This window comes from Vulpes lagopus, chromosome 7 (genome assembly GCF_018345385.1).
Source record: "Vulpes lagopus strain Blue_001 chromosome 7, ASM1834538v1, whole genome shotgun sequence".
Lineage (NCBI taxonomy): Eukaryota > Metazoa > Chordata > Mammalia > Carnivora > Canidae > Vulpes > Vulpes lagopus.
Genome location: NC_054830.1, coordinates 93,873,714 through 93,898,920, shown reverse-complemented (window position 1 = coordinate 93,898,920; position 25,207 = coordinate 93,873,714). Strand labels below are relative to the sequence as shown.

The 25,207-nt window shown below is 40.2% G+C and overlaps 1 protein-coding gene across 1 annotated transcript in view; it reads right to left on the bottom strand.

Moving 5' to 3' along the window:
* Positions 1 to 1,304: 1,304 nt before the first annotated feature.
* Positions 1,305 to 25,207, bottom strand: part of SAXO1 (stabilizer of axonemal microtubules 1) — a 101,523-nt gene continuing 77,620 nt past the window's right edge. Inside the window, 3 exon segments of the mRNA XM_041763919.1 lie at positions 1,305 to 2,500; positions 2,502 to 2,695; positions 19,201 to 19,403. Of these exon segments, the coding sequence (XP_041619853.1) occupies positions 1,691 to 2,500; positions 2,502 to 2,695; positions 19,201 to 19,403 (1,207 nt within the window). The 3' untranslated portion in view covers positions 1,305 to 1,690.

Here is a 25,207-nt window from a genome sequence, read left to right as displayed (position 1 = left end):
TCCAGGAAGAAGCTCAGAGAAAATGTGGTATCATGTGGCTTAAGGAGCCATGCAACTTGGGACAGCAGATGGGAGGTACCTGGTGCCATGGGAAGAGCACTGGATCTTGAATCAGAAGACCTGGGTTCCAATCTTGACCTTGGTTCTCCATGCTCTGTGGTCTTGGACAAGGTGCGTTACCTCTCTGCGCTTCTCTACCCCATAGAGGCAGGTATCCAGACCCCATAGAAGCAACAAGAGGATTAAATGATTTTTATCGCAACCCAGTGATACAAACCAACCTCATAGAGAGGCTGCAAAGCAGAGGGACCTGAGAGGTTTGGGCCAGGTAAATAAGAGTCCTGGAAAGATGGGACCTAAATAAAAGATACAGGTTTCTCGCCCATGAACCAGGCACTGAGCCTAAACCCAAGTCTCCAGACTTGAGCTGAAATCTCCTCCCTCCCCTATACACCATTCCCAAGTTTCTTTAAACCATGGAGTATGTTTGGGGTTCTGTGGACTCAGAAATGAGGTAAGTGATCCTGATATCAGGCTGTACCCCTCTGAGTGAGGCTCACCCACATCACGAGCCCATCTGACCCTAGCATAGGTCCTCTTGGACAAAATCTTTCCTCAATTCTTTCCAATTAGGAAAAACAAAAACAAAAACAAAAAAAAACACCAAATTACTTTGCCTCGGAATCAAGCCTTAGACCCAAAAGAGAAATTTCCAGCCCTTCTTCCAGGGCAGGGTCCAACTCATCACTGCATCAAGTTTTGTCACAAGTCTGGTCACAGTTGTCTTTTTAGGAAAAGCAGATCTAGCCTTAGAAGAACCATCCCAGTATAGGGCAATTTTTCCCAGCTCCAGACACTTAGAAGAACACACAGGGGTGGAGGAGCTCATAGCCAGGAGGAGCATGCCAACTACCCAGTTGCCAAGGGTCCCTTTTCCTCTTCCTCACCCTGGAATCAGAGCCAGCACTGGTTTGGGTGTAAAGAGACCCAATAGATCCATGCTCCCCTGGAACTGCTGTAGGATCTCTTTCTCCTCTCTCCACTTCCTGTGACTAAAGAAACTCAAGTCTCATTCAGACAGCACTATCTTGCTCATATGTCATGGTGTGAAAAGGTAGGAAGAAGACAAACAAAGCAGCCCTGGGCAGAGAGAACACAAAATCCAGAATGGGTCCAAGGCACTCCCACCAGTATTGGGATGCAATGGGGGCTATAGTCTGAAATCTCCCCAAAGGTCCCAAGGAACACAGCCCCTTCTCTCCATAGACAGCACTTAAGGGTGAACACATAGACCTGAAGATTCATTCCCCCAAAAATAAAATTTATTCTTTAGCACTTCATACTTGGCAAGGGTTAATTATCATGTCAATTCATACAGTGATTACATCAATAAAATATTTCTGGTTCAGAGAAGAACCCTTGAGACCAACTTTGATTCCATCAGAACAAGGTAAGGGACCAAAGTGGGGGAGAAGCCAAGGGAGGGTTAAGGGGAATACTTAGCCTGTGATTAAATGTCATTTTCGTTGAGTCAAGCGATTCTCATTTTATTCAAGTGTCCTGAAAATGATGAAGAAGACTCTTTTTTTTTTTCCCCCCATCTTGGGGAATTCTTTTTTGGCCAATGAATAACTCTCAATCACCTGCTTTTAAAAGTATTGTGCAATTTCTAAGTAACCATTTTTAAATATCAGGCTGACACTGCCAATTCCCGCTGGTTAGGGTTTTCTGAATCATCTACAGAAAGACGGCTGTCGTGCTGAGAGCCTGTCTGGGAAACTGGCCTGTATATCCTGTGCCCCAAAGCATCTGTTTCCTCAAAGATGTAGCCAGGGGGCTCAGCGTATGAAGCCAGGCACCTGCTCACATCCTTGGGAGTAAAGCTGATGGTGTATGTGGTCTGGCCCTCCACGGGGATATTTCCTCGGGGGCCCACCCAGGAAGGCTTACAGCTTTTGGTATTGATGGGTGGGTGGGGCACATAGTGGGCCCGCATAGTGGTCAGACAATCCAAGGGCTCAGTGGGAATGTTCAACTGGGGAACGGGCTTGACTATCTCTGTGCGCATGCCAGGCCACTGCTTGTAGTCATCCTTGGTGGTAGTGGAGCCTTCAAAGTGGCCACCCTTCTTGACTGAGAGCACCGGTCGGCAGGACTGAGCTGGGGCACCTTTAGGGTATGTGTAATGGGCCTGCACTGTTGTCAGAAGGTCCATCTTTTCTTCAGGAGGGACATAAGTGACAGGAACTTTGGAGAATATCTGGGGTGTGGGCCACGCTTGGTACTTATCTCGAAACTCGGTGGTGTTAGAGAAAGTCGTGTCTAAACCACAGGACCTGGCTGGAGGTTTCAAGCTCTTGGTTGGCTCTCCCATCAGGCCCCGGTAGGATTCTTTGTGGGTGGTAAGGCTTTCAAAGGGGATTTCACAGGGTCTGAACTTCTCTGCTTCATACACAAAGCGCTTCTCCATAGGGTGGGCCACATAGCTCATCTTGTAATTAGGTCAGATCCTCCAGCGGTATGTTACAGAGCTTGGGCATGGCCAAGGGCTTACAGCTCATGGTGTTCACTAGGCCCTTTACAGAATAGTCATCCTGGTGTGTAGTTCTACTATCAAACCTGGTTGATGCTGGCCGGTAATGGTGTTCTGGACGAAGCAGCTCTCGTCTTGGTTGGTTCCAAGGTAAGTAATCAGCTGAAAATAAACAGAAGTGGTAATTACTTATAAATCAAGGTCACTTAACCTACATGTATTCTAAAGGGCCCCAAAGCCTTAAACCAGTCTCCAGGGAGATGGTCCTTGAAACAAAGGAAGACTAGAGTAAATCCCTTCCACTGCCTCAACCCAGGGCTTCATACTTCAACTTTATAGGATTTGCAAGTGAGTATGCAGAACAGATATATTTATAGGAGTCTCATCATAACCCACAATGCTGCATGCAGGGATTTTAGAGAGTCCACAGCTATGGGAGGATCTAAGGATTTTATTCCAGCTGAGGAGTCAACCACCAGTGTACCTTGAACCAAGAATAGTTCTGTTCCTCTATGGGGGAGGTGCCCACTCTGAATCAGCACAGAAAGAGAAGATGCACATGGTGTAGTGAGAAAGGGGATTCACAAGCCACCACTGGTGGGCCACCAGCCAGACCAAGTAGACCTCTCTTTTCAACCTTGGGGTGACCATGATTGTATCCCTATAACCACACATTTAACCCACATAAATCAAACATGCTGCCCCAAGGGAATAAGGCATTGTATTGGCTGGTGAGAGAACAGCAGCTGCCACCTGCATAGAGATTATCATGTGATATCTTAATATCTTAATATTCTGAATACTTCCTATATTAACTCATTTAACCTGTGGACAGGTCTAATCAGGTGCTTTCAATATGCCCATTTTATAGATGCAGAAGCAGAGGCACAGAGAACTTAGGGAACTTGCCCAAGGTCACTTGGCTAGAAGTGAAAAAGAAGGGCTACAAATCAGGATCCAAAATCCATACTCTGTACCCACTCCACTATCTGATTCTGACAATCAGAGAACACTATATACCAGCTAAGTGTGCTAAGGGATTTCCATACATGACCTTGTTTCATCTTACCATAACCCTTTGTGATGGGTATAATTATCTCTATTTTACAGATTTTAAAGAGCAGGACTTAGAGAGGCTAAGAAACTTTTCTTAAAGCCACATGGCTAGGAACTTAAGAATTGGAATTTAAACCATATGATTGACTCCAAAGTCATGCTCTTCTGACAGCCTATAATACAGTTAGGAGCACCATACATTTAGAGAGAATAAAGGTTAAAGAAAAGACTAATGAAAAATAATCAGAGAATTTTTGCAGAAGAATTTCAGAATATTTAAAGAATGTAAAGAATCGGTCCATGTATCTAGAAGATATCTGTCTCGAGGGGAACCTTTGCTGTGGGACTGGCATGACCAAGATAATGTGAGGCCTGTACCTAAATAAAAATCTTCCCTATAGATGATCTCCATGAATCCTGAGGAGGTTTTGTCTTCAAATTGCACTAGGATCCTTTTAAAGTAACTTCCCCATACAAATCCAAGGACAGCTTTGAAACTAAAAATCAGCAAACTGTTCGATACTGGTTCCATAATGCTGGGCTCCCACCCAGGTCCTACATTGCCCCCATTGTGTCCATAAATTACCAGATCTAAAAAGTAACCAATATGAAATTCTAGTAAACACTGAATCTGAAGGGAGTTCTCCTGATTACAGCTTTACAAACATTAGAAACAAAAGCAGCCTCTAAGGAGCCTTGGTTATATATAGCCAATATCAGTGGAGTCCATAGGTACACTTTTTAAAAACACCTTTACTGAGATCTAATCTGTATAACACAAAATGCACCATCTTACATTTTTTTAATTATTCAGTAACTTTTACAGAGTTGTACAATCATCACCAAAATCCAGTTATAGAACATTTCTACCCCAAAAATATCAACCAAGCCCACCTACAGTTAATCTTTACTGCCATCACCAGACAACCACACAATCTGCTATTGGTCTCCATAGGTGTGTCTTTTCTGGACATTTTATATAAATATAATGGCACAATATATAATGTTTTGCATTTGGCTTTTTTCATGTAACATAACAATCAAGATTCATCCTTGTTACAGCATGTATTAGTTCACTCCTTTTATTGCCGAGTCATATTACATTATATGGACATACCAAATTTTGTTTATTTATTCAACAACTGATGAATATTTGGGTTGTTTCTACTTGTTGGCTATTGGGAAAATTTCTGTTCTGAACAGTCATGGCCAGGTCTTTGTATGAATATATGTTTCATTTTTCTTAGGTATATACCAAGAGAAGAATTGCTAGGTTATATGGCAAAACTATTTTTAACTTTTTAAGATAGTACAAACTTTTCCAAAGTGGATGTACCGTTTTACATTCTCATCAGCAATTTGTGAAGGTTCTAATTCCTCCACATCTTTATCAGCACTTTTTTTTTTCATTAGAGACACTATAGTAGGCATTTAGTGGTATCCCACTGCAGCTTAATTTACATTTCCCCAATAATTCATGATGGTAATAGAAAGAAACACAGGAATATGTCCCAAAAGAAAGAACTAGACAAAAACCACACACACACAAAAAAAGGAACTAAACAAAACAGAGATAAGCAACATGTCAGATAGAGAATTCAAAGTAGAAGTCATAAAGATATTCACTGGACCCTAGAGAAGAGTTTTCAGTGAGAACTTAGTAAAGAGACAGAAAATATTTTTTAAAAAACTAAAAAGAAACAATCACAGCTGAATACATAACTGAAATTAAAAATATACCATGGGGGCACCTGGGCAGCTCAGTGATTGAGCACGTCTGCCTTCGGCTCAGGTGGTGTTCCTGGGGTCCTAGGATTGAGTCCTACATCAGGCTCCCACAGGGAGCCTACTTCTCCCTCTGCCTATGTCTCCACCTCTCTCTCTCTCTGTCTCTCATGAATAAATAAAATATTTTTTAAAAAAAGATAAAAATATATATATACCACAAAGTAATCAACAACAGATTAGTAATCAACAATAGAACAAGTATCCTATTCTTATAGGTCAATAATCTGGAAGGTAGGGAATGAAAGCAACAAAGCAAAATGCAAAGAGAAAAGAGAATATTTAAAAATGAGGATAAGTTAAGGAACATCTGCAACATCATTGAGCATAATAAAGTTAACACTACTGAAGTCCCAAGAGGAGGGGAGAGAGATAAAGGGGTGGAAAATCTATTTGAAGAAATAATAGCTGAAGGTTTTCCTAATCAAGGGAATGAAATAGACATCCCAGGTTCAGGAGGCACTGAGAGCCCCTAACAAGATGAACCCAATGAGGTCCACATCTAGACATATAAGTTAAAATCTCAAAGATTAAAGATAAAAAATCTTAAGAGCAGCAAGAGAAATCAGTTATATACCAGGAAACCCCATAAGATTGTGAGCTGATTTTTCAGCAGAAACTTTGCAGGCCAGCATGGCATGATATATTCAAAGTAATAAAAGGATAAAACCTATAATCAGGAACACTCTACCTCGCAAGGCTATCATTCAGAACTGAAGGAGAGAAAGAATTTCCCAAACAAAAGTTAAGAGTTCATCACCACTAACCTAGACTAACAAGAAAGGTTGAAGTGACTTCTTTAAGTGGAAAGAAAGTGCTACAACTAGAAGAAAATTATGAAAGGAAAAAAATTCACAAGTAAAAGGAAACATAGTAAAGGTAGTATATTAATCACTTATGATGCCAGTATGGAGGTTAAAACACAAAAGTAGTAAGACCAATTATATCCACAAAATACTAGTCAAGGGATACACAAAATAAAAAGGTGTAAAATATGACATCAAGTACATAAAATGTAGGTGGGGAAGCAAAATTTAGTGCTTTTAGAATGTATTCAAACTGAAGTGATCACCAATTTAAAATTGTCCTATAGCCAGCCATACACAGAGGAGGTTGTATATGGACCCAATAATAACCATAAGCCAAAAACTTATAACACAAAAAAAAATAAACAGTAAGGAATCCAAGCATAGCACTAAAGAAAGAAAGCCATCATGCCACAAGGGAAGAGAACAAACCACAAGAGAAGAAGAAAGGAATGGAATTAAAAAAACAACCAGAAAACAATTAACAAAATGGCAATAAGTAGATTCCAGGACCACCAGTGGATTCACAGGTGAATTCCACCAGTTAAGAACAGCTAATACCTATTCTCAAACTATTCCAAAAAAATAGAAGAGGAAGAAAAGTGTCTAAACACATTCTTTGAAGCATTACCCTGATACCAAAACCAGACAAAGACACTATGAAAAAACCCTGATGAACACAGGTACAGATATCCTGAACAAAATATTAGCAAGCCACATTCAAAAATACATTAAAAGGATCACTTACCATAATCAACTGGGACTTATTACAAGGATGCAAGGATGATTCAATATTCACTAATCAGTCAGCATGAAACACCATATCAACAAAAAGAATAAAAACCATATAATCATCTCAAAAGATTTAAAAAAAAAAAAGCGTTTGACAGTATTCAACATCCACTCATGATAAAAAAAAAAAAATACCTCAACAAAGTGGGTTTAGAAGGAACATACTTCCCTCATAAATACATACATATATAAAGCCTATATATGAAAAATCCACAGTTAACATCATCTTCAATGGTGAAAACCTGAGAGATTTTCCTCTAAGACCAGGAATAAGAGAAGGATGTCCACTCTTTCACTATTATTCAACATTGTACTGGAAACCCTAGTCCCAGCAATCAGACAAGAGAAAGAAATAAAGGGTATCCAGATTAGCAAGGAAGAAGTTAAATTGTCATTATTTGCAGATGACATAATACTATACATTTAAAAAAATCCTAGATTCCACCAAAACTACTAGAATAAATTAATTCAGTAAAGTTAGAGAAACAAAATTAATACACAGAAATCAGTTGTGTTTCTATACAATAATAACAAAGTAGCAAAAAAGAAAAATTAAAACAACATTATTTACAAGTGTGCCAAAACAAATAAAATTCCTGGGCAGCCCCGGGTGGCTCAGCAGTTTAGCGCCACCTTCAGCCCAGGGCCTGATCCTGGAAACCGGGGATCAAGTCCCACGCTGGGCTCTCTGCATGGAGCCTGCTTCTCCCTCTGTCTATCTCTCATGAATAAATAAATAAAATCTTTTTTAAAAAATTCCTAGGAACAAAATTAACTAAGGAGATCTTTTAACAAGATCTGGTACAAGGTACAAGGTACCCTGAAAAGTATAAAATACTGATGAAAAAAAATTAATGACACAAATGGAAAGATATTCCATGGATTGGAAGAATATTGTTAAGATGTCCATATTACACAAAGTAATCTACAGATTCAACACAATCTCTATCAAAATACCAATAGCGTTTTTCACAGAACTAGAACAAATAATCCCACAATTTTTGGGGAACCACAATGCAAACCCAAACAGCCAAAGCAATCTTGAGAAAGAAAAAGGCTAGGGACCCAGCCAGAAGTGGAGGCATGGTGTGTGAGGGTAGTGCCTGACTCGTGGTTGCTGCCCAGTACTTGTTGGAGCGAAGAACAAGAGCACAGAGTGGACAGAGTGGACATGGGAAAAGAAGAGGAGAGCTAAAGATGAAGATGCCTATTATTTTGAGATCTACTCACACTGCTGAATGTACATCTGATTTATTATGAGAGCTGTATGGAACTCCATGAAGACACCTTCCACAGTTTACTAGTTGATTTCTGGACTAGTCTCACCCAGGCTGCCCCCCAAACCTACCACTTGCCGCCATGAATGACACTGCAGTAAACATGTATGCCACTTTACAAAGTTATGAGAGAATTGCTTTGTGATTTCCTAGGTTTGGTAATGCTGTCCCAGGAGATATGCAGGTATGTAATTTATTACTTTGCCTAAGAAATGGTAGATTAGTCTTCAAGAGTGGCTGTAACAGTCTTCACTGTTACCACATGTTATGAAGCTACAGCATTGGACATGACCCAGCTTTCTGATGTTTGCTAATATAACAAGTACAAATTGTTCTCTTGTTTCAATTTGAACTTGTTTGGTTACTCATGAGGTTTTGAACATCTTTCTTATGCTAATTAGTCTTTATCTTTCTTGTATAAAACCACAGTCTCTGCCTATTTTCCTGTTGGTTTACCTTATATTTTCTTGCTGCTTATTTGCATACACATTCACAATATTAGTTTATTGTTGTTTTGGGGAATGGCAAATATCCTCCAGTTCTGTCAGCTGTCTACTAACTTACCATAATGTCCTTTACTTATCAGACATCTTCAACCTAACAAAATATTGATTGGGAATGAAATGAATTTTTAGAATAGTTTAGAAAAAAACAAACATAGTCATATTAAGTTATAACCTACAAGCATGGACTGTCTCTCTGTTATTCATATGATTTCAAATATCCTTTGAGTTTTAAAGTTTTGTTTTTGGAAATCCCAAGTATTTTTATTCTTATATAGTTAATTTTCAGATATTTCATAGCTTTTGTTTCTATTTTGAGCGATGTATTATTATAACTGATCTTGCATCCAGCACAATTGCAAGATCCCCTTAATAGTGTTAATAGTTTGTGATTAAGCCTGCCTTTGGATTAACTATTTTTGTCTTAGGCAGACTCGAGTGCCATTTAGTAAACAGAGAAACATGAAAAGACTTGAACAAAATAAAAAGTTCATTGCTTATACACACACACACACACACACAAAAGGCTAAATCTATTACAATTCTAGATTTCAAGATTACTACAACACTATAGTGTTCAAAACATTTTGGTACTGGCACAAAAATAGACTCACAAATCAATAGACAGAATTCAGAGCCCAGACATATATATATACACACGTGATGAATTAATCTATGGCAAAGGAGGCAAGAAAATGCAATTGGAAAAAGACTCTTTCCAATAAATGGTTCTGGAAAACCTGGATAGCTACATGCAAAACAATGAAACTGGACCACTTTCTTAAATCATATACAAAAATAAATCAAAATGGATTAAACACCAAAATGTGACACCTCAAACCATCAAACTTCTAAAATATAGGCAGCAATCTCTTGAACAAATTAAGGACGATTTTCCTGGATCTGTCTCCTCAAGCAAGGGAAACAAAATAAAAAATAATCTCTTGAGACGAAATCAAACTAAAAAGCTTTTGTACAGCAAAGAAGACCATCAATAAGATGAAATGGTGACATACAGAATAGGGGAAGATATTTGCAAATCATATTTCTGATAAAAGATTATTAACCAAAATATATAAAGAACTCATGCAACTCAATAGCAAAATAAACAACTCAATTTTTAAAATGGGCAGAGGACCTAAATAGACATTTTTCCAAAGAAGACATATAGATGCCCAAGAGACACATGAAAAATTGTTCAACATCACCATCACCAATCATTAGGGAAACGCAAATCAAAACCATAATAAGATATTACCTCACACCAGTCAGAATGGCTAGTATCAAAAATACAAAAAACAAAAAAAAAAAAGTTGGTGAGGATATAGAGAAAAAAAAGGTATCTTTGTATACTGTTGGTGGAAACTCAACCAAATTAAGTGAATTGATGCAGTCACTCTGGAAAACATTATGGAGGTTCCTCAAAAATTTTTAAATAGAAATATTACATGATCCAATAATTCCATTCCTGGGTATTCACCCAAAGAAAATAAAAACACTAATTTGAAAAGATATGTGCATCCCTATGTTTATTGCTTTACTTACAATAGCCAAAATATGGAAGCAACCCAAGTGTCTACTTATAGATGAATGAATAAAGATACCAGTGGTATATATACACAGTGGAATACTACCCATGAAAAAGCATGAAATCCTGCCATGTGTGAAAACATGGATTAACCTAGAGGATATTTCACTAAGTGAAATAAGTCAAAGACAATACTATATGATTTTGCATGTACATGGAATCTGAAAAACAAAACAAACAACAAAAACCAGACTCTTAAATACAGAGAACTGGTGGGTTGCCAAAAGGGTAGTGACTTGGGAAAATGGGTGAAGGAGATTAAGAAATACAAACTTCCAGTTATAAGTCACAGGGATGCAAAGTATAGTGTAGGGAATATAGTTCATAATATAATATACTTACCATGATGAGAATTTTATAATGTATATAATTATTGAATCACTATATTATACACCTGAAATTAATTTATTATATATCAACTGTATACTTCAATTAACATTAAAAAAATTTTAAAGTAACAAACACTGTTGAATACCTCTGCATGTGTTTATTAGCCATTCATATGTTTTTGGTAAAATGTCTTCTCAAGTTATTTGCCCATTTTTTTTTAAATTGTCATCTTACTATTAAGTTACATCTTATTTGCATATTCTGGATACACATCTTATACTAGATAAGTGATTTTTAAGTGTTTTCCCCCATTTATCACTTACGGCCTTATTTTCTTAATGGTGTCTTTTGAAGCACACAGAAGTTTTAAATTTTTATAAGATGAAATTGTTTTTCCTGTCTTAGTCTAAAAGGTTTATAGTTTTGGCTCTTATTTTCAGGTCTCTGATCATTTCTGATTCTTGAGTATGATGTGAGGTAAAAGTCTAAGTTCATCTATTTGCATGTGGACATTCAATTGTCCCAGTATCATTTGTGCAAAAAGACAAAATTCTAGCAATTGGTTTATTTCAATTTAATATATAAATTTTAGGATCGCCTTGCCAATTTCTGAGGGGTGGGAACAGTGTTGGGACTTTGATAGGAATAGCATTGATGTTGGGAAATATCAGGAAGGGAGACAGAACATAAAGACTCCTAACTCTGGGAAATGAACTAGGGGTGGTGGAAGGGGAGGAGGGCGGGTGTTGGAGGGGAATGGGTGACGGGCCCTGAGGCGGACACTTGACGGGATGAGCACTGGGTGTTTTTCTGTATATTGGTAAATTGAACACCAATAAAAATTAATTCAAAAAAAAAAGGAATAGCATTGAATTTTTAGATCAACTTGGGAGCAACTCTATTTTAATAGTATTGTATCTTCTAACCCATATACATGGATTGTCTCACCATCTAGTTATATATTTCTCTCAGCACTGTTTTTGAAGTTCACTGTATGAGTCTTACACTTCTTTTTCAAAAAAATATCCCAAATATTTTATTAATTTTGAAGCTATTGTGAAGAGAACTTTTTTCTTCTTAGCTTCATATTCAGGTGGCAAATATTAATATACAGAAATACATTACATACCTGCATACAGGATTATATTGCCTGAGAATAAAGACAGTTTTGTTTCTTCCTAATTTAGATGCATTGATTTATTTTTCTTGCACTATGTAACTGTCTATGATCTCTAGTACAATGTTGAATGGAAGGGGTGAAAGCAGACATCTAGACTGATCCCAGTCTTGGGGTGGGGGTGGGGGGGCGGGGGGAAGCATTCAGTCTTTCTGCATTAAGTATGATATAGGCTATCGGGTTTCCTGTGGGTGCCCTTTAGCAGGCTGAGGAAGTTTCCTTCCAATACTAGCTTGTTGAGAGATTTTATGGTTATCAGATACTGCCAAATATTTTCTCTGTGTCTATTAATCATGTTATTTCATCCTTTATTAATGTGTTATATTAATTGGTTTTCTGTTGTGAAAACTACCTTGCATTCCTGGTATAATCCTTATGGTTTTATAATTATTTGTTCTTTCATTGTTTTTTAAAACAGAAAAAGTAGATGTTTACCTACATAATTACCTTTACTAGTGCTATTTCTTTATGTGGATTTGTGTTACCATTCAGACTTAATCCAGGCCAAAAGACTTCCTTTTTATTTCTTGTAAGACAAGTCAGCTAGCTACAAATTCTCCTAGTCTTTATCTGGGAATGGTTTCCAACAGTTTGACTATTATATGACTAAATATATGTCTCTATTTATTCTATTTGGACTAGGCTTCTTGGATATGTAGATTAATATTTCTTCTGCCCTTTTCTTCTCCTGGGGTTCTCATCATGAGTATGTTGGTATAGCTGATGATATCCCACAAGTCTGAGTTTCTATTTTTCTTAAATTTTTTCCAGTTCTTCAGATTGGATAATATTTGTTGATTTATGCCCAATTTTACCGATTCTTTCTTCTGCCAGTTCAAATCTGGTGTTAAGTCCCTATAATTATTTTATTTTGTCCTTTCAACTCCAGTGTTTTCACTTGATTTTTATGGCTTCCTTTTATTGGTATTCTCTGATAGGAAAATTGTTATAATATTTATATTTCTTTAGACATGGTTTCCTGGAGCACCTGGGTGGCTCAGTCAGTTAAGCGTCCAAGTGTTGATTTCTGCTCAGGTCATGATCTCACAGGGTCATGAGATCAAGCCCTGCACTGGGCTCTGTGCTGTGCATGAAACCTCCTTAAGATTCTCTCTGCCTCTCCCTCTGCCTCCATCCCTTAACATCCATCCCCACTCAGTCTCACACAGGTGTACATGCTCTCTCTCCCTCTAAAAAAATGAGAATTAAAAATAAACGTGGTTTCCTATTGTTCTTTATTTATAATAAGCACTTTAAAATATTGTCTGCTAGGTCTAATATCTGGGCCTTTTCAGAGTTAGTTTTTATTACTGCTTTTTTTTTTTTTTTACCCTATTCATAGATTATATTTCCCTGTTTCTTTTTATGCCTTATAATTTTTTGTTAAAACCTCAACAGGGGGGATCCCTGGGTGGCTCAGCGGTTTGGTGCCTTAGGCCCAGGATCCTGGAGTCCCGGGATCGAGTCCCACATCGGGTTCCCTGCATGGAAGCCTGCTTCTCCCTCTGCCTGTGTCTCTCTCTCTCTCGTGAATAAATAAATAAAATATTTTAAAAATAAAAAAAAATTTTTAAAAACCTCAACAGGGACACCTGGGTGACTCCGTGGTTGAGCTTCTGCCTTTGGCTCAGGGCGTGATCCTGGTCCGGGGATCGAGTCCCACGTCAGGCCCCCTGTGAGGAGCCTGCTTTTCCCTATGTCAAACTCTCTGCCTCTCTGTGTCTCTCTCTCATGAATAAATAAATAAAATCTTAAAAAAAAAAAAAACTCAGCATCTCAGATAATATGCTATAGCAACTCTGGATTCCAACCCCACTGGGAGCAGTTTTTGCTGTTTCGTGACTTGCTTGCACTAATTCTATGGAGTCTTGTCTCCCCAACCGTGTATGGCCACTGATGTTTTGCTTAGATTCTCTTTTTAATTGTTTTTAAGCCAAGATTCCTGAAAGTCACCCTGTGTTAGCACTGTTTAGTAATTAGCCAATGATTATCAAAAGTTATGTTTAAACGCCTTAATCCAGAAAGGCTTTCACCCTTTGCTAACGAATCTGTGTGTGGGTTAGGGAACACAGTGAAAGATCAAACAGTTTACAGCTCTGCCTTGGCTTTTAGTTTCTTCTGGGATTTCTCGTGTCTCCTCTGTACCTGCACCAGGCATGGACTTCAGCCAGGGAAGATGAGTAGATAACTAGGCCCTGTCTCTTAGCTCTCTTGAGCCTATATACTGCCTGGCCCATATGCAGTCTTCTAGACCACAAGGAACATGTATGAGCTTATCGAGGCCTTTCCCATTCTCTAGATTTCCTTGTTAGATTTCTAGCTGGTCTGCTGCTTTCCCCAACAAATTCCACAACCCCAGACTAGCTGCAGAAGTTGTCTTCACTGGTTTTTTTTGTTTGTTTGTTTTTTGGTTTTTTGCTACTGAGATCACAATTGTTTTACTGAAACCTCTGGGTATCTACACTACTCCCAACTCGCAGCAGACCTATTAGTTTTTACAGCCCAGCCTTCCCAGGCAGAACCACCACACAGATCAAACTTGGGAGGTGGCATGATGGAAGCAGCCCTAGGATAAAACACCACAAACTCCCACTTTTTATAATGATGGTTTAGCAGTTTTTCTTGAATAAATGCTTCTCAATATGTTGTGTGCCTTTAGTTGATTTCCAGAGCCCTAAAATGGCTGGGTTTTATTGTTTTGTCCAGTTTTATTGTTGCTTTTTAGGAAGAGGATTTACTAAGCTCCTCACTCCACCACCACTCCAGAGGTCCTGACATCCCCACCCCCAGGCACACTCTTAAGTTTATTTTAGGCCAATAATACTACCAACTATTTATTTTAAATTGGCCTCATTTTAATTGAAAATCTAATCTTTCTCTGAGAGCCATTAATGGCTCTATCAGCATCTTGAAAGCATTAGGGGGCCTTAGAGGGAACCATCTTGCTGAATATAAACCACATGTTTCCCTTTCAGACTTCAGACCTCACTAAAATGGGGGCATCTACCTGTAGATGCCTACACACTGCCTCAAGGTGCGTGGGGGTGGGTAGGACAGGGCTTTTCTGGCCCTCTTCTGTGATGGATGAAGTGTTAAGAAAACAGGTTCCTAGGCTGGAAGTTGTCTCATGTGATTTCTGATACCCAACAATACAGTCAAAACCACATAATTATCCAACCTCCTAACTTCCTCCACCCAACATGTATTACAAAAAAAAACCTCCATAGGACCCTGAAAACCTCAGAATTCCACATGACAAACTATGTACACGCCTGAAAAGCCATCAGTAAAGCCCTTCAGGGCCAGGGTGTCATGTGGGTAATTGGCAAGAATCTCTTTAGAAGGGATTCCATTCAATAATGTGTCTTTAAAAAAAGCTTAGCTAAACCTAAAGCTGAGCATCAAGTAATTACACTTTCAATCTTTCCAATTGCACTGTGTTTTGAAAATGTCAAAATTACAACCAAATGCTGCTGTGCTGCTGGAGCATATTTAATGGTGGTTTTCTGGACTCCAGTAAAGGTGCTGGCCATAAGAGAAGAAAAAAGTTTGCATATTTTTCCTGTAGAACTACAGTAAGTGGAACATAGAGATTTAGGTGGCACCCATTGAAATACACATATTTAATGACCTTGGGCTTTGGTGTTTCTTCTCCTTTGGAAGGAGAATCAATGTATGTCCATAAAACTATGAAGGTTGCTATGGAAAAGACTTCCTTAGAGGTGATACACCAAGTGATAAGGCAAGGGTGAGGCCCCCTCAACACATGCATGAGGTTTTATAGGACTAACCCAAGAACAGAGTAAATGTCCTGAGTCTTCCCTGAGCTTCACTCCTGCTACTAGCCAAGACCCAGAGTAATAGACTGGATGGGTATTTGTATAAATCTAATACCAAACTGTGTCACCTGGAGCCTTGTAAACAACCATCCAGACTATTCATTCATTTATTTCCTCACTAAACATGCCTTTGTTGTGCTCTCACCTGTGCAAAATGATAGGAATGTTGAGCAGTCACAGCCCACTTTTGGAAGCCATCATATCATAGGGAAGAGATGCAACAAATAAACTATGTACATTAATTGAATATGTTAAGTATTATTCTAAAAGACTATCAAGACAGCAAACTGGTGCCTATTGGTCAAATCTAACTACGGAAGCATTTCCCTTGGGTAAATACTGACTTGCTTTAAAATCTGAATTTCAGAGGAGAACTATGAATTCCAACCCCAAGTGCATACGTAGCCAGAACAAACCTCCTCCCTCATCTGAGTATGCCTGGTTCTGAGCAGTCCTGCTGATACTAACTAGTATTTGTTCGTTAATTCTGTATAAGTAGGTAAGCAGTTAATAGCTGTCAATTTTTTTAATGGAAAAGAAAATAGAATTTTCTCAATTTTAACTTTATCAGTAGGGAAAAGTTAACTATGATTCAGTTTTAGCAGTAGAATACTACTCTCTGGTTTGCAGGGAGCAATGCGAGATGTAACTATTTAGAGAAGGGGAGGAATAGGAGACAGATTAAAACATAAAATATATCCAATTATTGTTTTGGGTTATATTGTGTGTTTGAGTGGTAAGCATTTTGTCAGGAGGAATAGAGAGGATTTTTCTTTAAGTAATGGCACTGGGCTACTCCATCTTTGCCAAACCCTAAAGTAAACAAAGAGCATTTCTCACTCCCAGACCTCTCTCTTCACCTAGAACAAGGTGAGGGGGGAAATGAGCTGAGCAAGCACTTGTACTGAAGAGGCTCAAACTCCACCATGATTCATAAAATCAAGGGGACCCAAAGGAGTATGTAAAGGAAAGGGGAGTTTGTAGCTGAACAAACCCTACCAGAGTCCCTGCTCCCTTTCCCGTCAGAGATAAGGGTTCATTCTAGTTTGTGCCTCCTTCCTCCATTTTTCAGGTTCCACAGTACTCCCTTTCTTGCCTCCCATTAAACACTGGATGGAAAGGGAGTTGCAGAAGTCCTTTAGAGGCCAGAATGCCACCCCACCATGCTCCTGGTTGCAATGACTCCTTTGTAAAGCTGCCTTATTGCTGGTAGCTAGCAAAGAAAAAGACAGATCCCTGCCACCCTAGAGATTACAGCCTGGCCAAGGAGACAAACATTAAGCAAAACAACAACAAAAAGTTACAAAATGGATTACAAAACAGAGGAGTACAAGGCATTCTTAGAGCATCTAAAAGGATGACATAGTCTGATAAAGGATAAGATCTAGAAAGGTTTCAAATGGTGTGATATTTCTGCTGTCCATTGAAGGATGAGTGCTAGACACGGAAGGGCAGAGGTCTCTATAAAGAGGGAGTAGCATGTGCAATGTGCCTGGAGACAGAAAAGAAATGCAGAAAAGAAACTGAGAGAAGGTCCTGTGGCCAGAGCAGAGGGGCACCTGGAGGATATACCAGAATCTGCGAGGTACCAGAGAAGGTGGAAAAGATTGGGGATTTTATCCTAAGAACCATAGTAATTATTTGCATTTTAAGCAGAGAAGGGGTCAGATCATACTGCCATTTTTAAAAGACCTCCTTAGTTCCTTTCTGTGGAAAATGGATAAAAGCAAACAGGATTGGAGACTTGCTCAGGTATATGCCAGGTGTGGACATGGAGAAGGCAGGTTTGGGGCTTCGCTGGCAGGAAGCAACAAACGGACAGAGGAGAGACGGAGCAAAATCTGGGCTGCACTGATATATCAGAGAATAGGCTACATGAGGCACAGACACAGGAGGGGTTGATGGGGAGATGGAGGCTGAGGCACCAGTGGACAGGGGATCCCAATGAGGCCAAAAACTGTCTTGATGGGAATAGTTAAGAGAGAAAACTGGGAGCACTGGATGTTGGGGTGCATAATGGAGGAGCCGTTTCAGGGTATGACAATGTCCAAAATGCAGCTTGACAGAAGGTAACAGTGGAAGAATGGAAGAGAACAATATGAAAGATGCAGTGGAAAAATGACAAGAGTCCAAGTTCTTGGAAGAAGCAGAGAAGCTCGGCCATGTGTGGTGTCTTCGGAATGATGGATTTAGAGCCCCTAGGAGGGCTTCAGGAGGATGCCCACATCCTCTCGTGCCTCCCCACCTCCACCTGCCTAAACGTGTGGCTTGACAAAATAAAAGCAACTATTAGCACAGTCATTTGGAAATCCACAAACATGTTACATGAGCAGTTGAACATACACTCTTAAGGCTACCATGTGCCCTCGTGCATCCTATTGCAGAAGAGTTGGGGATTACAAACTGGCCTCCATTCCCATGGTCTCAGCCTGTGGCTTGTGCTCCACAGAGTGACTGCCACACTGCTTTCACTGTACCTACCACTCCATATCTCATCTCTCCTATAGGACTATTAAGTCAGGGCAGGCCATTATGCTTCCTTCACAGCTCCTAATACCAGGCCTGTGATGTAACAGATGCTCAATAAAGAACGAATTAGGAACACCTGGTGGCTCAGTGGGTTAAGCATCCGACTCTTGGTTTCCACTCAGGTCATGATCTCATGGAGCCCTGCATCAGGCTCCTCACACAGCATGGAGTCTCTTGAGATTCTCTCTCTCTCTCTCTCTCTCTCTCTCTCTCTCTCTCTCTCTCTCCCCCCACCCCACCCAAATAAATAAATCTTTTCTTAAAAGAATGAATTGACTGCATTAATATGAGGTACAAAACAGGTAAAACTAATTCATGGTGCCTATTAGCATAATCTTCTATCCTACATGGGATCAAAGTTGTATTTCTTGATCTAGGCACTGTTTAAAGAAATGTGTTCACCCAAAATTCACTGGTCTGTAAAATTAAGATCTGTATGTTTTCCTATATGTACATTATGTTTCCATAATTTCTGAAATGGATGAATGAATCAGTCACTCAATCAGAATTGGAACCTAACTTAAACTTGAAACACTTCCCCAATGTAGAATTCCAACAGCAAGTTAAGGCAGGGGTTGGCACATCTTTTCTATAAAAGGTCCAGATATTAAATGTCTAAGGCCATACAGACTCCAGCACAACCACTCAGATTCACTGCTATAGCACAGAAGCAGCCATGGATAATGTGTAAACAAATGAGTGTGGCTGTGCTCCAACAGAATGTACTTATGAATGCCGAAGTTTGGATTTCATGTAATTTTCACATTTCCTAAAATAATAGTCTGATTTTTTTTAATCATTTGAAAATTTAAAAACCATTCTTAGCTCTCCAGCTCTAAAAAACAGGCTGTAGACCAGATTTGGCCCACAGGATGCAGTTTGCCCAATCCCTGTGCTCAGAGGGTGTGCCTGTAAAACCCATTTCCTGACCTGCACACAGGCTCAGCCTATCCTTCCCCAACCTGCCCCTCAAGCACTCTCCCACCTTTGTAAGTAGGCAGACACTCCATCTTGTCACCACATGCATATTTACTGTCCCGAGGCTTGATGGAGCCCATTCTACAGACAGGGTAGGGGTTATAATCCTGTTTATATGTTGTGAGCAGATCCATGTTCTCTTCACTTGGGATGAACTTGTCAGGCTGGTAGATCTTCACAGGTAACACTTTGTGAGGCCCAAAATCTCTCCTAAAAGGAAAATAAATACACACCATTGACCCAGGAGAAGGCTCTTAAGGGTTTCCATTTAATCCAATTCTACAGACATTTGCTGAGAATTCATCTTCTACTCTATCCCCCTAATCGCTCTTCCTCCTCTGTTTCCCACTTTCACAAAGGGTACCACCATTCCCCTCTCACCCAAGTCAGACACCTAGATGCCACCCTGGACCTGTCCTGTTGCTGCTCCAGATAATCACTCACCAAGTGCAGCCCCCACTCCATCTCATTGGTTTGTCTTTCCCCCTTGGTCCAGACCCTGACCATTTCTCACTTGAATCATGTGACAATTTACTACCTGGACTTCCTGCTGCATTTCCCGCCACTTCTACATTAATCCCCATATAACGTAGCCAGAATAAACTCTCTGAAGTGAGATCACAAAATGAAATCATCTTACTCTCCAGCTGAAAACCATCTCCCAGATAAAGCCAGACTTTCTATCATGGTATATAAGCTTTCCTGGACCTGCCTCTGCCTTCCTCCCCAGCCTCATCTCCCACCTCCGTCCCAGCATACACTCCACTCCAAACATACTGAACCACTCAGAAGGCCTCTTGTCTGTGCCTGCTCTCTCCACCTTCTTCTCCCACCCCAGTCACTTGACTGGGGGGCTAACTTTTATTTTTAAGGTACTACCACCTCCTCTTCTGCACTCCCAATAGCTTCTCCTGTGGATAATGATTGCCTTCCTCTACTTGATCCTAGAGAAAACCTAGAGGGCAGCACAATAGATGAAGACACAGAGTCTTTCACGTCTCAGCTCTCTGGTATCAGTGCTCCCATTATTTCAGGGAATATGAAAACAATAGATCAAAAAAAGCATGATGGTCTTCAACTAGACAAGAAGTACTCCCTTCCCAGAACATCCTACAGTTACAGAAATTCCAAGCTACTAACTGCACTATCACCAGCAACGATGCTGGTAGAGCCAGGGCTCAGCTTGGGCTTGCACTGTCTCCCAAGGCAGTCTTGACTCCCCACTGTTCAAATGCAAACTCTTTTAAGCAAACATTTCCCCTCAAGGGCTTCTGATTTACACAACAGCCTGTTTTTGCTTGGAACCCATTCATCCAACTGGACAAGTGGAAGGGAGATTTTCCCTGATGGTGCTTGCCAAAACAACCTCGCCAAGAGAAGGGGGAGGTTTCCGGACAGGAAAACATCAGGCCCAAACACCAATAAAACCTACTTCCCGGCCAAAATCTGGAGCAGCATTACTGAGCCATGCTTGACTAACAAAGGTAACACGCTCCACTGTAACCTGTCTTGCATGAATTATACACGTGGTTGTGAATAAACCCAAACCAGGGCCCAAAGTGCTTGGTGGGATGGGAGGAGGGAGTTAGGAAGCAGGAGAATTGGTCTCTCTAGGGCTCTAAGGGGGAAATGGGAGATGCTTCAGTTGAACTCCCAGTAACTCCCTCTGAGTAGATTTAAAAATATATCTCAGCAGCAGTTATAGGGTCTTCGGCCTGGGCTCCCTTCCCATGGGCCCCGTGTTGGCAAATAGCAAGAGGAAGCTGAGTGACCTGACACATCTGGAAGCTGACTCTGTATAAACTGGGGCTTATGGAGGGAACAGGCTAAAAAAGAATCCAAAGGTCAGTTCCATATTTCTACTCTTTTTGAGTGTACAAGTGCCTCATGCTGGTATCTGTTTAATGCTTAACCAGTTGCAGCAGAGAACTAGGAACTGACAGCCCTAGGCTGCAGAGCTGCAAGGTGGCCTTCCTCAGAAAGTGTGCTCCCAAGGAGAGGTGAGCTCTCCTCACTCCAAAAAGGGGTGGAGACAGCCTGGGACCACACATCCCCATATAAACCCGTGTTCACTGATGGCAACTCAAGGGTTCAGCCCTCTTCATTTCTGAGGAGTATCAACATATATCTAAGGCAAGCAAAGAAGAACAGAGTTGAATGTTCAAGCTGCCCTACAGAGTACTCCCAACCCCAAAACAGCCAGTAGTGCCTTCCAGTCACAGGCCTGCCATGCTTTGGGACCCTTCGCACAGAGACCTCCTTTTCTGCTATTATTGCTAGTAAAGGAATCTAATTCCCCCTCAGAGAGGATGTAAGAACCTTCCTACAAGGCCCACCAAGCTCAATGACAACAAAAACCTGCTTATGCTTTTCCTGCCATCTCCATAGGAAAAGAGTAGGTAAATGCCAACCAAACTCACCAGCCCCGTGGGCTATCCTGAAGTTGGTTATTCAAAGACAAGAACTGATAAAGCAAAACCCTTGCTCACTGTGTTTAAAAAGTGAAACTGTTAACTAAATCTCCCTTTCTGGTACAAAATTCAAGTTTCTTTGTGAAAGTACACTTATGGTTGTATTTACTGATCAACAAATTAAGCAAATGATCTTTGTCGGAGTTGGGGTCGGGGTACGGGGGTGATCTATTTCTAGAGTGGTAAAGTTTTAAATTTAAAGTGTAATTCATGGGGCACCTGGGTGGCTCAGTCAGTTAAGTGTCTGCCTTTGGCTCAGGTCATGATCCCAGGGCCGTGGAATCAAGGGTCCCTGCTGAGTGGGGAGCTTGCTTCTCCCTCTTCTTCTGCCTGCCACTCCCCTTGCTTGTCTTCTCCCTCTCTCTCTGTCAAGTAAATAAATAAAATCTCTTTAAAAAATAAAAGTGTAATTCATTTATACCCCACCCAAAGTATTTACTGTGGTTTAAGAGTGAATTTGATCAGAATATATGTTTCCTCATTATGTTTTTATGCTGAGAACATTCACTGAAATCGACCATTAACCACAACATAACTGCATGTCCCCAATCTCACATAATCTTACAGCCTTTAAGGTCATGTAAGAGAAAAGTATTTTATTCTTCCCAGAAATTGCTCAAATTTAGTAGCTTTTTTTTTTTTTTTAAGAACACTCCCTTGTCTCCCTGTGTTACATTCCCTACCTAGTCCCTGTACACCTTGCGACTATGAACCAAGAAAAAAAATTGGTCAAAGATGTTAAGTCTCTTATAGATGCATAGCCATAAAAGTTATATTAGTCTGGAAGGCCAAGAGTTAAACTTCAAGTTAAGCAAAGGTTAAAGTGGCCCTGCTGGGAAAGTCATAACAACTTAACTTCCAAGAGTTAGGCGAAGCTGAAGGAAGATGTTTGACCAGAGTCTGACAAATGAAGAAATAACGTAATGGCCAACTAGGGTCCTGAGACTGGAAGTGGGAAATGCAGATTTTCACTGTGATAAAGAGGCCAGGTAATACTTTTTTTTTAACCTATTAATGTTTATCCCCAAAAAGTTCAGTACTTGTTAGTGTGTCCAATTAATCAATCAATTAAGTGAAATCCATTTTAAAAAGAGTTGTGGGATGTCTGGGTGGCTCAGTGGTTGAGTGTCTGCCTTTGGCTCAAGGCATGATCCCAGGGTCCTGCGATCAAGTCCTGCATTGGGCTCCCCACAGGGAGCTTGATTCTCCCTCTGCTATGTCTCTGCCTCTCTCTCTCTGTGTCTCTCCATGAATAAATAAATAAAATCTAAAAAAATAAAAAATAAAATAAAAAGAGTTGCTCCTCTTGCCCAATGCCATTGTCTTCACCCTTATCCTAAATTCTCTCCCTCTTTCTCAGGGACCTGTCTGTATACTAGTCTATGTGTTAGCCTTTTCCTCCTACTGGTTCCTTTTTTTGTTTTTTTTTTTAAAGATTTTATTTAGTCATGAGACAGAGAGAGAGAGAGAGAGAGAGAGAGAGAGAGAGGCAGAGACACAGGCAGAGGGAAAGACAGGCTCCATGCAGGGAGCCCAACGTGGGACCGGATCCCAGGTCTCCAGGATCAGGCCCCCTGGGCTGAAGGTGGCACTAAACCGCTGGGCCACCTGGGCTGCCCTGGTTCCTTTTTCTCAGTAGTTAAACATTCTTCAGTTTTTCCCAATTTTAAAGGAAAAAAATAAAGTGACAAAGTGACACAACCCTCACTGGAGCCCACTCCTCTCTCCTCTCTCTTCCACACAGGGTTGTCTACACACAGACTTGCCTTCCTCACCTCCCACTCCCCCCATCAAATGTGGTTCTGCTAACCCTTCACTCTAGCCCAGGACCCCCAAGTCCCACTGGGCTTCCAAATCCAGTCTACTGCTCTTCAGGCCATTATCTTTCTGAATTGTCCTAAAACAACCATCCTCTGACTCATCTTAATTTCTGTGATTCTCCTCCTCATTATTTCTCCTCTCTCAATCTCCACTGCAGAATTTGGTTTTTTTGTCAGTTGATTTGATTTCATGTCTTCCGCACATAATTCCAACATTTCCCAAGGTTACAAGGCACCCTCTAAGAAAACCATTATGTCATCACAGGCAGGCTGGGATCCCAGCCCAGCACACTGAGAAAGATCCCAAGGCTGATTCACAGGGCTTAATTCATGCCCCTGATCCTGATCAGGACACTGAGCCCTCCTTGTCTGTGCTGTGACAGACAGGATTCTAAGGACTTGCCTCCAGGAATCAAATACTACAGTATCTATCTCCTGCTCTACTCTCTCATCAACTCTATGCCCACTAGAGCTGATACTAACATCTGTCACCACTTCACTTTGGCTCTACACAAAAATATGCAGAACAACTACCTGTGAGCACTAAAGAGCAACCAAGATAGGCATATTCTGGAGGAAAGCCAACAAGTAGAAGAAGGGAATGGTACTGCATGAGCCTCTGTGTAAATTTCCATTTTGTGGTGGGATCATTGTTTTTCCAAAAGCTTCTAGTCTGGCGGCAGGCTCCAGTCTGTGCCAATCCAAGCAGCCATAATGTGAACAGAATACCTCTCATGTTTGACTGAAGAACCATAGGACCAAGTTTGAGGCAACCACAGGTGCTGGAAAATAAGGAAGAAATCCTGGAAAGGAAAAAATCCAAGACAAGAAGCTCTAGCTTCTGTACATAAACTGGGCCCAGGTCTCCCACTGACCTTATATGTGTGAGGTGACTTCAAGCAATCATGCTAAAGATAAAGAACTGAAATGATGGGGCATCTGGGTGGCTCAGTCAGTTAAGCGTCTGACTCTTGAATTCAGCTCAGGTCATGGTCTCAGAGTTGTGAGATCAGGCGCCGGGTTTGGCTCAATACCTACTTAAGATTCTCTCTCTCCCTCTTCCTCTCCCTGCTCATATGCTCTCTTAAAAGAAAAGAAAGAAAAAAAGAGAGAGAGAGAGATTATAAATAAATAAATAAATAAATAAATCAAACAAACAAACAAACAAACAAACCTGAACTGAGATTGGAGCTGCCACCTATGACACAAGTTTGCATCTTGAATCAAATCAAATTACCACCTATCTGCCTTAAAAAAAATTGTAATATTAATAAAGTCTTTGGAGGAATGTAAAAAAAAAAAAAAATCCAGAGTCATTACAACATAACTTCAACAATGTACAGGATCAATCTAAAATCACTGACATACATACAGGAAAATGTGACCCAGTCTCAATAAAAAAAATAAATAATAATAATAATAATCCTAAAGACCAACTTCAAGCAGACCCAGTGTTACAATTAGCAAACAAAGATTTTAAAGCAGCCATTCTAACTGTGCTAAATTATAAAAAGCAAAGTAAGGTCATAATCAATTGAAATGTAGGAAATTCATAAGAGAAATAGAAACTGTCTAAAAATAACTAAATACAACTTTTAAAACTGAAAAATACAATATCTGAAATAAGATAGTCACTGGCGGGCTTGATATCAGAATGGAGTTGGAGGAAAGACTCTATGAGCTTGAAGACAGATGAATAAAAACTATCCAATTTGAAAATCAG